Source organism: Anser cygnoides, chromosome 6 (assembly GCF_040182565.1).
Source record: "Anser cygnoides isolate HZ-2024a breed goose chromosome 6, Taihu_goose_T2T_genome, whole genome shotgun sequence".
Taxonomy (NCBI): domain Eukaryota; kingdom Metazoa; phylum Chordata; class Aves; order Anseriformes; family Anatidae; genus Anser; species Anser cygnoides.
Window position 1 is genome coordinate 20,556,403 of NC_089878.1, and position 17,381 is coordinate 20,573,783.

General features: G+C 40.9%; 1 protein-coding gene across 6 annotated transcripts in view; it reads left to right on the forward strand.

Moving 5' to 3' along the window:
• LOC106029996 (neurabin-2-like) overlaps positions 1-17,381 on the forward strand; it is a 52,980-nt gene that overhangs the window by 3,424 nt on the left and 32,175 nt on the right. Inside the window, exons 1-3 of one of the 6 annotated variants that reach the window (XM_066999262.1) lie at positions 900-990; positions 5,024-5,139; positions 6,918-8,748. In XM_066999262.1, the coding sequence (XP_066855363.1) occupies positions 7,141-8,748 (1,608 nt within the window). In that variant the 5' untranslated portion in view covers positions 900-990; positions 5,024-5,139; positions 6,918-7,140. Of the gene's footprint in view, positions 1-899; positions 991-5,023; positions 5,140-6,155; positions 6,516-6,917; positions 8,749-17,381 lie in introns of those variants that run through there. The other 5 variants (XM_013171517.3, XM_048061603.2, XM_048061605.2 and 2 more) reach the window with 5 other exon arrangements.

The window sequence follows — 17,381 nt, forward strand, 5'->3', positions numbered from 1 at the left end:
GAAACTAACACATCTAAATGAGAAATTGTGCTGTGAACTCAAGAATTAAAGAAGCTGTTTATCCTCCCAACGTGTGTCTCTTGGTTGACTGATTTCTACTTTTAAAAAGATACAACTTCAAAATGAGGCTTTTATTCTGACTGATACATTCATCAGCTTTCTGTCTTGTGTGGCTTGTATGGGATTCTCCAGTGGCTTATAAGGAGTGATCTCTTACTGTAACCTTTCCCTTGACTGATCTTACAAGTTCTTTCTTCCTCTTCTCTGTGGCTGCCTATTTTTGCAAAACTTGTAGGAGCATAATTATTGTTGGAAACTCTCAGCCTGTGTCAAATGTGGTTGAACCAGTTGGTCAGTTTTCAAAAGTCCTTGCAGAGTAGGAGACACTCAGAAACAGGCAGACATTGTGACAGCAAAAGCTTTCTTGCATTGGAAATCAGTAAAATCAACAATAACCACAAACTTTATTTGCTAAATTCCTGTAAATCCTATAAAACTATGTCACCAGCACTCCAGTTATGAGGCTGAAAAATGCACTGAGGAACTTTTTTGTTCCAGCGGGTTTTATTGGCATTGCTCTTATTAACACCTCCTGCCTTCTTGTCACGCTAACATCTGCTTATTATGCTTGAGGAAATCAGTATGTTCTCAAACCACTGTTTCACAGAATTCTACATTGTCATTTCTTCCCACCCCCACTTCATTTTCTTTCATGAGTTTGCCACTGTGGCAAGTGGCTCTGGGGGTTTGGACACTTCAGGAATGGGGCTTGTCATAAGCATTTTCTGTTCAGCCTTCCTGGCAATAAAGACTTTTTTTTTATTTATTTATTTATTTATTTATTTATTTATTTATTTATTTATTTATTTGATGCAGCTTTGAAATTCAACTGCTGGTATTTTACCTTGAGGCTCAGAAGATTCTGGAGACTCAGGACTTAAGAGATTCTTTGAATGTTTTCTCCAGTGTGCTCTGGAGCTGTAGTGTAAGGTAATGTTAGCTTGCAAAAATCGTTAGTAACGTGCTGGCAGGCCAGCAGCGCTCAATGCGGGTTTCAGTGATGTTCCATCAACCTTCATTTAACGTTTGTGGTTCTGTGGCCAGAATATTTGGTCAGGGTATTAATTCACAGGATTTCTGGGGAACAGCATGGTGGGTGGGCTGTAGAAGAAAGACAGAACTAGTTATTAATTGGCTTTACCCTTCTGTAGACAGCCCTATCCTTGAAGGACCTAGCTCTTAGTGAGCAAGCAGAAAAGAAAGTGCTGATTTATGAAAATTAATCCAGCAAGATAGGCACTGATGTGTATTATTCAACAGAATTGCCCCTCCCTAGAGCTTTGCATGACAGACGCATTTGGGAATGAGAGAGGGCAGCCCTGCTATGGGGTGGCAGAACCTCACTAGAGCTTCTTTGCTTCTAAAATTCCACTTCTTATCCCATGTTTAGAGTTTGTTGAGGCTGAAATACTACTGCAATGACAACCAGGCAAGCTGAGTACTTCAGTAGTGAGTATTAACACCTTGTTAATAGTGTCAGTACTCAGTACTCAGAGTAATAGTTTTCTAACTGGTTTGCTTGCAACAATATATTTTTTTTACTTACTTGCAATAATAATAATAAAAGGCTTCTTAGGGTTTGTACTATAGCCCATTTTTTCTTGATCATAATGTGAGCTACAGGATTTGTATTTCATAGCAGACCTATAAAATAGCCGTAAGCACAGTTCTGTCTTTTTGTTTATAATTTGGCTCAGGTGACAGCTGAATACAAGGAATGGGAGAATGTGGAAGACTCAGAGGTGACAATAGAAGGAGAAGCAAAGAATAAAGCAGCAGGATTACAGCACTGTTGTTAGCCATTTCAGATTGAACTATTGTATTTTTACCAAATGCTTCTTGAATATACTGGGGAGCAGCTTAAGGGAGGAGAAATAAAACCTGGAGCAGGCACTAACTTACCCCAAGCACTGTGGTTCTAGCTTTAGAAATGAAAATAAGTATTGAACGTATATTTCATCATATACAATAGCAAAGACAAATAGTGGTGTTGCAGGCTTCCTCTGTGGCGCTGCTGGCATGCAGTAAAGTAATTGTCACGTTATACACAGCAATTCAAATGAAACTGAGTCAAACCTAATTAGCTCCTGTCTTTAGAGCATTTCTTCATCTGCAACACTTGTAATCTTTAGGGTCCTGCTGTGCAGCTGCAATGTTCTACACAAGATGCAAGCTGCTAGGGGAATCCCATTCCAAAATGTGGTCTAGTTTACCATTACATACTGTAACTTTTACACTACTGGTGGTCTGTTTTGTTTTGTTTGTTTTGTTTTGGTTTGGTTTTTGTTCCTTGCTTTCCTCTACCCTTTATATCTTTACAACCTTATTTTGTGTGGTACTGTATGGCAGCCTAGCTGGTCCACCTCCTTAATGTTGAAGATGTCCTTTATCTATTTGACTGTATCTAGTCCCTGAGCTTCTTTATTGCAGATTTTTGTCCCATATCTGTCTGCAGTCATTGCCTCACTGCCTTCACAAAAAGACTTGTCTTCTCATCTGCTCTGATTTTTTTTTGCTTCTTTTATTGAGCAGATGACATTGACCATTAAATGCCATTTTGGACTTCAGTTCTGTTTTATTTTTTGAAGGAGTGATATGAAGTAATAAGTTTAAAATACTAATTTATTAGTTTTGTATTTTACACAGTTAGTCGTATAAAATTGCAGGTAACTTTCTTCTAATGACAGTCATCACAAAATTGTCCTTCAAACTTTTAGGCTGTTCTTCAAACTCAGAATTACTGTTCAACTTACACCAAGTATGACTGAAACACTTCCAGGTCATTCTAATTACTCCTAAATGATAGAAAAATATTTTCTTTCAAAAAACAACTTCAAAAACCTACAGAAATACTTGTGAAGCTCCGAGTGCTTAATTAATCCTTCTATTCCTGGCTTTTTGCAAAAGTTTAAAATGAACACTTAGGTGTTCTACTTAAAACTGCTGATGAAACTAATGTTACACAGATTAAATACATATTTGGTGAGATTGCAGTTCAGATCACATGATAAAACTAACATGTGGTTAAAGCAGATAACTTCAACTAAGTTAAAGTTCAGAGAATTAACTTTTACTTAATGCTGAAGACATGGTTTTGTCTCATGCAGGCTTCTTCAGCTCAGTTGATCCCTGGCTTTAACAATATTAAACTGTTACCCTGACAGCTGAGCTGTGCTTTTCCTGTGAGGCACTCTCTCCATATCAACAGTGTTCCGCCCAGTCAGTTATAGGGATCAATAAAGTGGCAATGAGAAAGGGAGTCTTACAACCCAGCCCCTCACCAGTGCCGCTTGCTCAAGATTATCAGTTTCTGTAAAACTTAAAACCAACATTTTCCTGAGTTGGTTAAAGTATCTTCATGGTGTGATGACCAGTTTCGAACTTCTAGTAGCCACCTTCTCTAGAATCAGTGTTTTTTCCTCCCACTCCTTGTGCTTGTATGGAGTCTCATTAAGGTCAGAATGGGCCTAAGAGGAGAAATTTATGATCTCATCAGTTAGGATATATTCAGGTTGGTTGGTTGTTTTTTTGTTTTTGTTTTTTGTTTTTTTAAGAAAAGCCATTTCTAATTTTAAAAACTAAGAGTAGAAATCTTAGCTTATCAGTTTCCAAGCTGCTTTGCATTTTGTCTTTTTTTGGTGTAGAACATGTGCTTAATGGTTTGTTTTGTTCATCTTGAATGAACAGCAGCAGTTGACTCCTCCAGTATCTATACATATTAACCCAGACCACTAAATACGTGCCACATTTTAGCTACTCCCAAGAGTCTTTTTCCCTGTTCAATTCTGTTTTAGACACTCTTTTGATGTTCTCGTGGGGAATGCCAGTTGTTCCTTTGCCAACATTACCCTCAAACCATAAGCACAGGCATGTATGTCCAGTAGGAAAGGGGTTTTGAAATAGTTAACCAAGACAGGAATAGTTACGAGAACATTATTCCATTCAGAAGACATTTCATCATTCTCTGATGACCATTGAAACAGCTTCCTTCTTCATGATATGCCTTTGTAATCGGAGCGAATACTGCAATAAACTGCACCTCATTGGCAGTTTGATCAACTGTGTTTGCAGAAGTGCCCTAAATTTTCTTTTTGTCTCGGAAACACTTTCCTCTTTGTCTTCATTTGATTCATGAGTTCATATACTGCAGCATTGATTTCTTTTCCCCAAGAAGATTTTGAGTAGCCAATGTCCGCCTTGAAACTTTTTTTTTTTAATAGGCTCAGATGACAAAATGTAAATGCTTCTTGCTCAGTGCAGACCATTTGCTTACTCACCATTGTTTCACCATCTTTCAAGGAAGCCTCTACAGACTGAATCTGTAAGATACTCTTCCTGGGTTATTGCATTTTGAGCTATGATGAAATCCCAAACTACTTCACCTTCCCAGACTTCTTGCTCAAATTCCAGAGCTCTTTATCTTGAATTCTTCTGATCTTGTTAATCATTGTTTCTGTGAACAGTTCTATTATTTCCTTCATATCACTTAACCTAGAATACAGTTCAGAGTCTTTCCTCACTGAAAAATAATCGACCCCGATAAATATTGTCCCTTCAACCAGCATGACTAACCAAAATAACCTGTATGTATAGAATGGGATTTTATTTTTTTTAAAGACATCTTTGATGCAATTAAATTTGTGTCCATGATCTGTATTTAGAATTCTTGCTTTCTCAAGCACAGGAGAATTCAAAACAGGAGAGTATTTTCCTGCTCCAGCCTCCTTTAGCCAGCACCCAATACAAAGGCCTCTCACTTCCCTGGGTAGTTAGAGCTGCTTTGGGCTTTGCTGTTTTGTTGTTCCTGTGCTCTGCCTTTGTTTTTCTTTGAACTGCCTCCTACATCCTGGCAGACTCCCTAAGCAGTACACAGAAAGGTCTTCACCCAGCGATCAGACTGCAGAGCAACCTTGCATTTACCTTTGTTTTGTGTAAAGAACATTTCCTTTGTATTCTCTTACAGCCCTGTGTATTGAAAGATGGTGCTTAAGCCTTGCATTATTTCAACCCAACCTACAAACCTTATGAAAAACTAACTGAGGAACACGTGGGAGAAAGATCAATGCTACTTTGTACTAGGTAAGACTTATGTATTCTCAAACTAAGAAACATGTGTCACTGTTAGCTTGAAACTATTGAAATTAAAATGTTATTTAAAGTATTTCCAAATGTATCTAAGACTGCTACAGGCAGGTCTTGGTGAAATGCCATTGTCCCAACAACATTTGAAAACAGAGAAGAAAGCCTCAAGAATTTCATCCCCACTTTGTGTTAGAAGAAATGAAGCATTAGAAAAAGTTTGGGAGACTGAATAACTGGTAGCTACCAGATGAAATGAAACGTCACTTTGGCTCTTCTAAAATGCATCACTAAAATTTTTGTTCCATTGGAAATTCACAGTTAGTTGAATTTGGAATGAAGAATTTCAAATTTTGGACTTTCCCACAGGGCAAGAATACAGAATACTGTTAAATTTCTTTTCCTTTTAATACTTCGTGTCAGTTATTGATTGATTCCAGGTACTCTGTTTCTTTCCTTTAGTGCTGTCTTAATTATTTTGTGTGATTTATGTATGTGCCAAGCAGGCGGTAGGTACTGGTGAGTAATCCAAGTTCTGTCTCTGGCTGCGCGCAGACAGATAGGCTGAAGCCGGTGGTTTTTTATTTGGACTACCAAGCAGGAGAGCTGGATGTACACAACAGTTGGACCTGGCACTTAGGGACGCGGTTTAGTGGGTGACCTTGGCAGTAGGGTGATGGTTGGACCAGATGATCTTGGAGGTCTTTTCCAACCCTAATGATTCTATGATTAGTACTGCCCGAGGCTACCGACGACGGGCATCCATCCTTTCCAGAGCCCTCGGAAGCTGCTGCGGGGGGCAGGCGGGGGGACAGGCACACCTCCCCTCACCTCACCGCCCGGTACCGGCGGCAGGTGCCCGCGGAGCCCCGAGGGCCTTGGGAAGGGCTAACGTAGCACGGCTTTTAGAAGGAAGGGAGGAAAAACCCGGAATAGTTGGCATTCCCTTCGCTTCCGCCTCGCAGCGCCCGCCGCCCCAGCTGCCGGGACTCGCCCTCACGAGCCGGGGCCGCGGCAGCCCCGCGTGTGCCCGAGCAGCCCCGGCGGCACCCCGAGGCCGGCGCGGCGCGGTAGGGCCGGGCGCTGCCCTCAGGCCCGGGCGCGCCCCCCGTCCCCTCTCCCCCCCACACGCGCTGAGAGGAACGGGGGCGCGCCCGCCGCTCCCTCTCCTTTGTGTGAGAGCGCGCGGGCGGGCCCGGCACGCAGCGCGGAGGAGGGCGCTGAGCGGCGGGAGAGGAGGCAGCGAGCGGGGGCCGGAAGGTGGAGTGAGGAGCCGGGAGCGCGGGGCGGCGGCGGCCGGCGATGGCGTGGTGCGGGCGGCCGCTGGGCGGCCAGCGGCGCTGAGGGGAAGGAGCCGGCGGGACCCCCGCCCCCAGGTAGGCTGGCTCGGAAAGTTTGGGGCGAGGTGCCGGGGCGGGGGGAGCCGCGGCTCGGGGCCGAAACTCGCCGCTCCTTCCCTCCCTGCCTCCCTTCCGGGCTGCCCGCGGGCACCGGGGCCCCTCCGCCTCGCCTCGGCCCGGCCCGGGCCCGGCCGGGCGGCAGGAAGGGCCGGGCGGACAAGGCCCGGCCGTTGGCGGCCGTTGGCGGCCGTGAGGGCAGCCCGGCGCCGCCGCGTCCCCCCCCGGCGGGCAGCGGGGCGCACACAATGGGCTCCGGCCCTCGGCGGCCGCCGGGGGGGCTCCCGCCGCCCTCCCCGCCCCGCGGAGCGGCAAGTTTGGGATTCGTGTCACACGCGCTGCCAGGTCCCGAGTTAATTAAAACTCTGTGTGTCCCCGCAGATGGCTTTCAGGACACCGGGATCCGCGGAGCTGCCAGCCGGTGTGGCCGTTTGCGCGTTGTGATTTCTTGCTCGCGCAGCCCGGCTCGATGTGAGCGTGGAGGCTCGCTGGGTGGCCGCCTTCCAGATCTTCCGTAGGAGCCACGCTGCCTGGTGTTGGAAGCTTTGTGCCCCTGAGGTTTCCTTCCCGTTCTCGAGGAGTCAAGGGAGCTCTGTCTCTGACAATGATGAAAACTGAGGGCAAAGGGGAAAGGACTTTAAGAAGTGCTTCTCCACACCGCAATGCCTATAAATCTGACTTCCATGCTATCAAATGCTCTTTTGATGGAGTAAACAATCCTGAAAACACTTCCAACAAAACAGGCTTGCAGCAGAAGCTGAGCGCCTCTTCCAATGGCGGGGGAAATGACCCACACAGTCGAGGGAGGGCTGCCACTTATGGCAATAGGGTTCACAAGATCAAAAATATGTTTCTGCAAATGGGAGGCTCCGCTTCCACACCCTCTTGTGAAAGCAGTCCACCTGCTGAGACCAAATTAATCAGCCGGACCACAGCAGCTGAATATGGACCTTCTCCAGGTAGCCCATCTTTCCTCATTGTCCAAAAAAATAATCTCCACAATACAAGTACCAGCCCCAACAGCAGTCCTGTGGATTCATTGTCTGTGCCTTCTACTGCCGACAAGGTCACCCGTAGCAATGACGAGGCAGACTTGGACAAAGTTGCCTTGGCAGAAAAGTTTTCGGAGACGAGGAAGCTATTTGAGAGAAATATAAAACAGCGAAGCTCAGTGGACAGATATTCTCCCAGCAAATGTGAAAAAAATGAAGATAAGAGGAGACATGGCTCTGCTTCTGACTGCAGCAGCGTGGGGGACCACTTCAGTTTTAATACCGAAGTCAGTCCTCCAGCTGCGCTGGAGAAAGTCGAAAATCAAGGTAATGAGTTGAGGCAGCAACATCCCAATAATGCTTCCAAATCCTCCTTCCTGAATGCAGGACCCATTTCCAGGAGGCTGGAAAGCTTCCTGGGTGACAGTGATACTGAAGAATCCAAAGAAATTTCCAAAAATGATAGTCCGAATCAGGACCATTTGAGAGAACCCTGCGGTTTGGATTCATCTGCTGCTGTTGAAAAATGTCCAGAGAAGACTGCGTCCACCCAAGTGCCTGTGACCGTCCGAGATGAGCCGAGTGAGGTACTTGAAAAAGATAAGAAAGAGCAACTGGTGCTTGAGAGAAGCCTGCAGGATATGAGCAGTGTACCTGGTCAGGAGGCAAAGTGGAGAACAGAGACTGTTTTCTCATGGGTTTCCCCCACGGAGGGGACTTGTGTGGAGCTGGCTGTGCAAGATGAAACCTCAGGGCATGAAAAAGAAGGTTTGGAGAAAGATCATGTTGTTTATGAGGATCAGCTGCTCAAATACCAAGCACAGGAAGGGAAAAGGAGTGACTATTCCTTGGAGGTAGTAGAAGAGTTTGCAGAAAGCAGTGAGACCAATCAGGAAGAAGTGAGAGATGGGATGTCTGGGAAGGATGGTCCAGTTACACAAGGTCAGGGTGTTCTAGAGCGGGAAGGGGATCCTGAAGAAGATGAGGAACAAGCAGTGGAAAAGCAGAGGGAGAACTTCAGCGCTTTTGGAATAGAAAATGCAGCTTTTGATGATGATAGGGGCACAGAGCCAGAAAACCAAGGGCCTGAAGGCAAAGAAATTTTGGAGGGAGAGGAGGAGTATATGTACGACAGTGAATATGAGGAATTTCCTGGACTTTCTGAAGAGGAAGATCCTGAGCCAGACCGAAAAGTCAAGTTCTCAACAGCTCCTATTAAGGTAAGTTTTTGGTTTGTTTGTTTTGTTTTTTGTTTTTCATTGTTTTGCAATCAAAAATAGATAGGAATTACATTTTTGAAGTGTTTTTATTTTTGTGTGTGTGTGTTTCTTTTCCCCGAAGTTCTAACAGCACCTTAGAAAGTGTGACTTTATGGCTTTTACTTAGAATTGCTTGGTTTTCTGAACAAGAGAAAAGTTGAAGTTAGTCACGAGTGACTTCTAAATCCCAGAACCTTAATTAATAGTATAGTAAGATGTGTGAGATTTCACTTGCTTACTGGGCAATTTTAGGAATGCTAACTTTTAGGAACAGATACAGACACATGACCCTTAATAGTTGCTTTCATTTGTCCACAGTTGTGGCATTGCATTAGGAAAGACTTCGTCAGTATTACTTTGTGTGCAGAAGTTTTTCTTAAAAAAAATAAACCTTCAGATTCAATTTCAGGTATTTTCAGACTTAATTGTGAGAAAATATCAAATGTCTGGTTCCTGTTATTTAAGATTATAGAATTTTCTGTAATATATATTATATAATATATATAAGTAATACGTTATAACATGATGTTTATATTGGTGTGGTGAATATTCTGTAAGAATATTACTGTTATGAGTATTTTGGGGTTACAGAGTTGTGGAAATAGGACATACAAGGCAGATTTAATAATGAGAAGTAGTGTAAGGTACACTGCTAACAAACTGAAAAGGTTTAGGGATCTGTTCTTCAGTCACCCAAAATATCCCCAGAATGAACAAAGTCATTCCGCAGCACAAACCCCGTTTACCTGTAGTCTTGTTGCAGGCTGCAGTTATTCTAATCCCACCTAAAGTTTGGGAGTACTGGGAGAAGAGGAACAAGATGGAATTGGAAACTGTCCAGGCTTTCTCAAGCACACTCTTTTTCTTCTACTGTTACATGAATGAAAAATATAATCTACAATAAAACAGTGTGGTTTTTTTTATGCTGTCATCTTTAATAAAGCTTTTTTTTTTTTTTTAAACTTTGTACTGATCAGAGTGATGTAAGAACTCTGCTGACTCCTCTAGTTCCTGCAGCAGAGAGCTGTAATTTCCCAGTGTGATGAAGGCACACCAGTGCTGTACCCCAGGAAATGTTTTGGGTGTGGCAAAGTATGAGTTTTGTTTCATGCGTTTGTTTTTATAGTTCTTCCATAGACAGGATGGCTTTATATGGCTTTCTTGTAGTTGATGCTGTCTCAGTGGTGAGCTGGAGCATGGAAGGGGGAGTGCCACTACTGGAAGCTGCATAATGAGTGCAGCAAGGGCTGCGAGAGAGCCCAAGGGGCATCAGTCCATTTTCCCCATGCATTTGTGCGCCTCCGTGTCACAACAAAGTGGAAGAGTGCAGTGTTGGTCTGCTGTAAATGTGCGTTAGTTCCCTGCTGGCTGGTTTTCTGCTGTAGGCAGGGTTTATCTTTGCTGAAATCCACCTAGAAGCAGTGGCTGTAACAGTCTTTTCCTGCATTCTTGGTTACGGCCATGACAGGTCTAGTTCAAAGCATTAATAGTGCCAACCGTGATGGGAATTCTCATGTGGACAAAGCTCAGGTTTTGGTAACTAGCGCTATTCAATTGCAGCTGCTCCTCTGAAAGCCACCAGAACCAACCTCTACCAGATAATCAATTACACAATGAAGAGATGAACTCAGTAGCAACTGTTAGTGTACTTTTTTTCCATGAAAATAACATTGTTATTACCATGATGCCTGACTTTTGGATTGGCAGAATAAGCTGTCCATAATAGCAATGCGGCCAGTGAACTTTCTTCCTCCAGTTCTTTTTTTTTTTTTTAAGCACATTCTGGAAGGTAAAAAATCCTGAGTGGTAACAGAAAGTTACCCCACCACAGCTTAGAGTGCTGGTGTAGTGAGAAGTGTCTCCAACTAACTTACTTGTCTAAATAAAGCTGAGAGAAGTATGGCTGCTGTTTAGCAGGAGTCTGATGTGGAAAATTCAAACCATTCAGAAGGTGTTTGGGTAAGAAAAATCACATTTTCAGGTCACTGAGACTTGGCAGTGATGGAGCTCTGACCATTGCACTTGATGCGCTCAAAGGGAAGGTTAGAACTGTGCGTAGGTGGTGGATACAACTTAAACACTGTTTTTAGGGTGCCTGTGTATATGCTACAACAGCAAAGAGAACTTGATTAATATCTCTGTTTAGAAGTTTCTGGTCACTTGTAAGATTGGCAAGGCTTTTGTGTAAAAGAAAGACTGGAGCTCCCAAGGGATGCAGAATGAAGCTAACGCCGTTAACACTGTGTCTGACCCATGCTGGAGGTCTGTGACTGTTGACATCAGTAGCAGGGCATAAGGACATAAATCAAACTGGTAATTTCAGGAAAGATGGAACATAATTATGTAAATACTACGTTATTTGGAGTTGCTCTGTGCCTGTGAAAGTAGGCATAGATGAGGCTTTTTAAAAACAAAGGTTTCAGTTCTGTAGAAGCTGATGATAAATGCCTGGGAAGATTTCTTACATGCCATGTGTGACCTGACTGCTGCTGTTTGATCTCTGCAGGCCTTAAGGAGCGTTGTTTGTTTTTCCTGCCGTAGTGAAGAGAGTGATCCTGTACAGTTATTAGCAGAACTTCACTGGCAGATTGGGTTTGTGTTATGGTACACGGGCTATTTTTAGTCTCTTGTTGCCACATAAGAAGCCAATAAGGAATGTAAAGTACACTCAGCTGTCCAAGGTATCTGCAAGGGAACTGAATTTGTCTTCGTCCTAAAGTTTTCTCAGTAAACTGTGTAAGCAATCAGCATTATGAACAGTGCAAATAATGTCAGGTAACTGTGCTGTTGTGCCTTACATTTCACTATGCTTTTGTAATGTAGAGATTAAACCCGCTTTCAGTTATTTGATCACCTTGAAAGGCTTTAATTAGCATAGGTGTAATGACAGAGTGCTGTTTGACACTTGTAATTCTGAAACTTTCTGTCGGTAAAACAAATGCCTGTTTCCAAATTGACTTCTTGAGGTGTCTTTACCTCTGACTGTGTTAAACTTTGTCCACAAAACCTTCAGTAGCCCTGCGACTAAGCTCTGTAATGATTTATGATCCTTAGAAATTGTATAGCTCAGGTAAACTGAAAAGGTAATGCAGCTACTATTCGCTTCTGTAGGTCTGTTTGATTTGCAGTGTTGCCCAGCTTATGTTGTATGGGAGTGTCTGTCCCCAGCTCTGTGAGTAAATGAAGAATGAAGATTAAGTGAAGAACACGGCTTAAAATAAATCAAAAAATAAAAATAGCAACAAAAAGCTTCAAAAAGGCTTTATTTTGATACTTGTCACAGTTGAGAAAAAGTTTAAACCTTTTTCTTAACTAAAGAAATGTAGTTTCATATCTTGTATGTTGTTCTAAGCAACCAAGTATCAGCTGCTTTTGAGAGAATTTGCAAACCCTTCATAATGCCATTCATTCCGCACAGCAATTAGGGCTGTTCTAGGTACAGCTGGGATACAAATAGTAGTAATCTTGTTCAGGCTGGCATACTGTTCAGTCTTTTTAGTACAGGACTACTCACGGTGGAAGTTCATGAAACACTAAATTTAGATAAACTTGAATTAGATTTTGTGTATAACAGCATATCTATAAATGTGCTTTTAGGAGATGCATGTTTTTTTCTAGGTTAATGTGTATTCTCCTGAACACAGCTTTAACAAAATGTTTCAGAGTAGTGCTTCAGTTTCATACACCCTCTTTTTTTCTGTAACTGTAACTTCTACACTCCTGGATTTTATACACAGAAAGGGAATCAAAGTACACTAGCTGGTGGAAGACTCCCAGACCCTCGAGTGTCTTCAATAAATAGAGAATGATTGATGACTGCATAAATGGTCAACTGTCAACCATTGGTGAAGCACTTAAGTAAAATACTTCTGTAGCAGTAAGAGATAAGTGTGTGACATAGATGTAGGCTGATTCAGGAAAATAGAAATTTGGTTTGAGAGTAGACAAACAGAATTGCTTTGCACATGGCAGTCATCTTTTTGTTGTTGTTGTTTTGTCTGACACAAGTAGGGTAATTTTGTTTCCATTGGGTTTTGTTTGAGATCTTTTGCAATGACAATTTGTTTTTAACTCACAGATTTTAGGTGTTTTGAAACTCTGTTTATCACTTGTGTCAACAATCCAATATTTGTACCTTAACATTGTAACAGTCTTGTCCCTACAACTTTTCTTCATACTTTTATCTCAAACTTATTATACTCTCCACGGTATTTTTCAATTAATTTCACCAAAAAAAAAGTTTTTGAACATAGTTTGGTTGTATTTTGCCTGTATCTGAGATTATGGCAGTTCCTGCTGGCTGACTTAACAGTGTAGGACGCTAAAAATCATGGATATTAACTAGAGGAAGAAGGTGCATGTAGGCAGAAGAAACCCTGAGGAGGTGGTGACACAGGAGGAGTAACAGAGGAGGTGAGATTATTATGGAGAGTGCAGGCAGAGATAAGCAGATGTGTAGAATACAAGTTCATTAGCTCAACAGTTAAGCTGCTGAAAGATTCAGCATCTTTTTGATGATGGCTGCTGTTAGCACCTGCGGATACTCAACCTAGGCTGATATGAAAGCATGAACAGGCAATAGCTGAAACTTGTAGTTTGCATTTTGAGAGTTGGAAAAAACGAATGATCCCTTTTGTATTCTATATACAACAGTGGATTATTTGGGCATTTCAAGTGCCTTTGGAAGAGAGGCCAGCGCCAGGGATGGGACAGTACAGCAGAAACCTAAGAATGGAAAGTAAGAAAAAGATATGGAGGGTGATGTGAAAGTTATTGGTTTGATAAGCGTCTGTCAGTGGACTCATGGGATTACTCATTAAGTTTGTCACGGTTTTTGACATGCTGGTGCTGTTCAGAAACCTTCAATATTTGTGTTCTTAAGTCATCCTCTCAGCAATTCAATACTATGTAACCAATTGTATAAAACAATTGGTAGGTTTTGCTTTTACTTTTAGTGTTGATAGCAGGGAACAAAGTCATTCTGGTTAACCTTTTGGTTAAGAGACTTATTTTGTAAATACTGATCTATTGTTAGTTTTAATTGACATTCTGCTTTCGATATTGTTAGAATTCTGTTTGCTAAAAGAGTTTGAAATGTATGTTACTGTTGTCTCAGATAAATTGAGTTAGGTTTTGACTGTGAAATTGTACTGAGGATCAGGAGCAAGGTTGTCCTTATGCCTTTATGTAAACTAACCTGGTTTTTGTGCGTGTTTGCTGGTTTTTGATAAAGTTGAGCAGAGCTACACAATCAAACCCATAAGAATGCACAGCCTGCCAGTCCGCCTCTTTGGTAACAGCAAATGCTACATCAAATGTAATGATGTATAATGTCCACCTGTTCAACACTTACCAACCATTCTGAATCAATTAGGAAGAAAAGTGTAAATACTGAACAAACAATAAAAAGAAAACAGTTGAACAGGGTATTTCTGCTTGCTGATTTAAAGCATCTGATTGCATGAATTGATTTAAATCAGATATAGTCACTTTTCACTTAAAATACAACAAGTTATAGTAATAAAAATACCAACTTCGTAGCTTTCAGAAACAAGAGAGAATAACATAGTGGTAATGTGATGTCTGCTTTAACTGAAGAGGGAGATTGTAAGAGTAAACTGTAGAGTGTACATTATACTTCAGTGCTACTGTTTCAAATGATTATTCATGTTTGCCTGAGTACTTAACATCTTGCCAGGCTTCGCAGAGGTGATCCATTTGAAACACTGAAACTGTTCATTATGAGGTAACTTTCTCTGAACCATAGCTTGAATCTTGAATGTATGGCTTTACTGAGTGTCAGTAAGCTGGAATGTTCAAAGTAAGAATTGTATTTCAGAAGAAATAAGAACCAAGTGGGGGAGCCATTGCTTGGCATGGTCTCTAGGTACAGGTGTCAGTAACACTTCAGTGCCTCTCTCTCAGCTCTTAAGTGTTACTTTAACTGCTTTTGTAGATGCTACATGCTATGCTTTTCAGCAAGCATTACAATATCATAGTAGAATTTAAAAGCGATGTCGAAATCGCTTCCATTCTAATTAGTTGGGAAACCTTTTAGGCAGTTGTTGTTTTCTTACTTTTTAATTGCCTTTGTAACATTTTCCTTTTGCTCATGCACAAAATCTACGTAGTAGAAACGAATACAGGAGTGACAGCCTTTGGGCTGTGTTTTATGACTCGATAACAGTTTTGTGCAAGCAAAACTTACCTGAAGGGTTTTCCTTCTAAAAATAATTACAATTCTGCTAAAACTAGCATAGTTTTTAAGAAGAGGTTTTTAAGTGCTGCTAAGACTTTGAGTTAAGTGAGGTTATCGTTGGTTTTCTGTGATAATACTCTTTTGTGTGGTAGAACCAAGGTGATACATTGGAGATTTTTAGTTCTGTATGATAACAGTAGCTGAATGGCAGTATCTTTTAGACAGAGATTAACTGAATTTTGCATTCCAAAAGTGATTCATTCTCCTAGTGTAATGAATGCAGTTTGTTCTGTCTCCAACTAAACATATTTGCTCTTCAAGGACTAAGTATATATTTGAAAATTTCCAGGTATTTATCTTAGAAGTTTAATTAAAATAGTTCTTAAACATTCAGCAGTCTGTGAGAACTTACTTCATAATAACTTCAAATTATTTTTATTCATTCTGAAGAAAAGAGGACTAGAGGGTAAAAAGAAATTATTTTTTTCATCATTTATTAGCTTGACTGGATCCAGAAGGTATTGATGTTAGGCTAACCTTCTGGCTTGTAAAACTCACTTGTTTTCTACTGTGTTGAGACAGTAACTTGTGTTTACTAAAGCACCTCTTTTAAAAATATCACTTGAGTGCAATACCAGCTGGCCCTGCTTGAGCAGGGAGGTTGGGCAAGTTGACCTTCAGTCCCTTCTGTGAGTCCTCAAAAAACGCATCCTGCAGGTAGCTGACAGTAAGTAGGTGGTGGTGCTGCTGACTGAACTGGGTTAAATCCTCACAACAGTCTGGCGCGCTGGGTGTCATAAAAGAGTAGCTTACCCAAGCTGCAGTTATCTTTACTGCTTTAACTTGTAATGTTCTAAAAGGTAAATGGGAACTGTTTGGTTAACTTCTGTTAAAATATTTATGGGGTTTTATATAATTGCCATATTTTATTCTTTAGTAATAATGGTTAATATCAGCTTGGTCAGGTAGCCTAATGTCAGAGTCCTCAGTGCTGCTTGTTGTTTTTGAAAGCTAACTTATTTTTTTTAGTCTCTGGAATTTCAATGCTATTTGAAGATTGATTAGAAGTTAAAATGTTTCTATAGTCCAACAGTACTAAGGAAGGTAAATACAAGCTCTCTATTCTTATGTAAAAGTACTTCTTTTCAGTATTTTTTTTTACATGATTAACATACTAGTGACCTGGAGTAAATACGACAGTTGCCATCATCCTGCCTTTTAGAAGAGAGAATATTTAGAAGAAATACCATGTTTTTTGTCTTTTGTTTTTTCCTCTTGCACACTAACAATTTTACTATCTCTAGTTAGCAATGCCTTCTAAATAGTAAGATTAGCATTTCTTTTGTTCTTAATGTGTTTGATTTAGTGACTAAACCCTGCCAGACACAGTGCAGGGACGAACTGTTTGGCTTTCTCATCAGTCTCCTAAACTGTGCAACTTGTAATTTATGTTATTTATTATCCACTGTGTCTAATATTACTTTTGCTGCTTGGCAGGAAAAAAAAAAAACCTCACTGAACTGTTCTGTGTTTTTTACATTAGTATCAGGAATTTTACTGTTTCTGTCTAATAAAAGATGAATACTATGTTATGATTCCACATGTGCACAACAAGAACTTCAGCCTTTTGCCCTTGACCATAGGTTTTGTAGTGTGCTCTTTCTTTTTGTTGCTGCAGTGTTTGGCTTCTGGTTGTATATCATCAGTGTTGTTTTTCCTCTATTCTTTGTAAATTTATGTTCTTCCTCAAAATTATTTTTCCCGAGTCAGGCTTTTTATTACTATTTTGAAACAGCTCTATCTTCTCTTAATTGTGGGATTGTGATTTTTAGAATGTTACCTAGGTGTCCTTGCACACTTTCCATCTGTCATTTTAAGAGAAGAGTATGAATTCTTTCTTCTAATGATTTAGTCTTGATTTAGGAAAGGTTTTTCCTCAAGGAGCTAGTGTGTGTAAATGTTAGTAGTCTTCATTTGCATATGCATGTTTGTGCTGCTATTACGTTATGTATAACAATTATAAACATTGCTTGAACCTAATTTTAAATTCTATGATCCATTCCTGTCAGGTGATAAATTCTTATGAGCAATTAATTTTGCATCAAGATGGGCAAATTCCATGAGACTTCCAAGTATAAGGAGGGAATATGATTTTCTTTTCCCCTAATGTATGGATTTGAATATAATTAACTAACATGTTGATAAGTAGAATTAAGCATATTACATGTAGCTCATTCTTCCTTTCTAGATTTCTGTTTTAATACTCATTATACGTGTTATTTGTTTATCTATTTTTTAAAGAATTCAGAAATTCAGCTGGAGTGCTTACTAAAAATAGTAACATGTAACAAGGCATTTCCTTTTCCTGGGAAACCACAGGATTCCCTGCAAAATC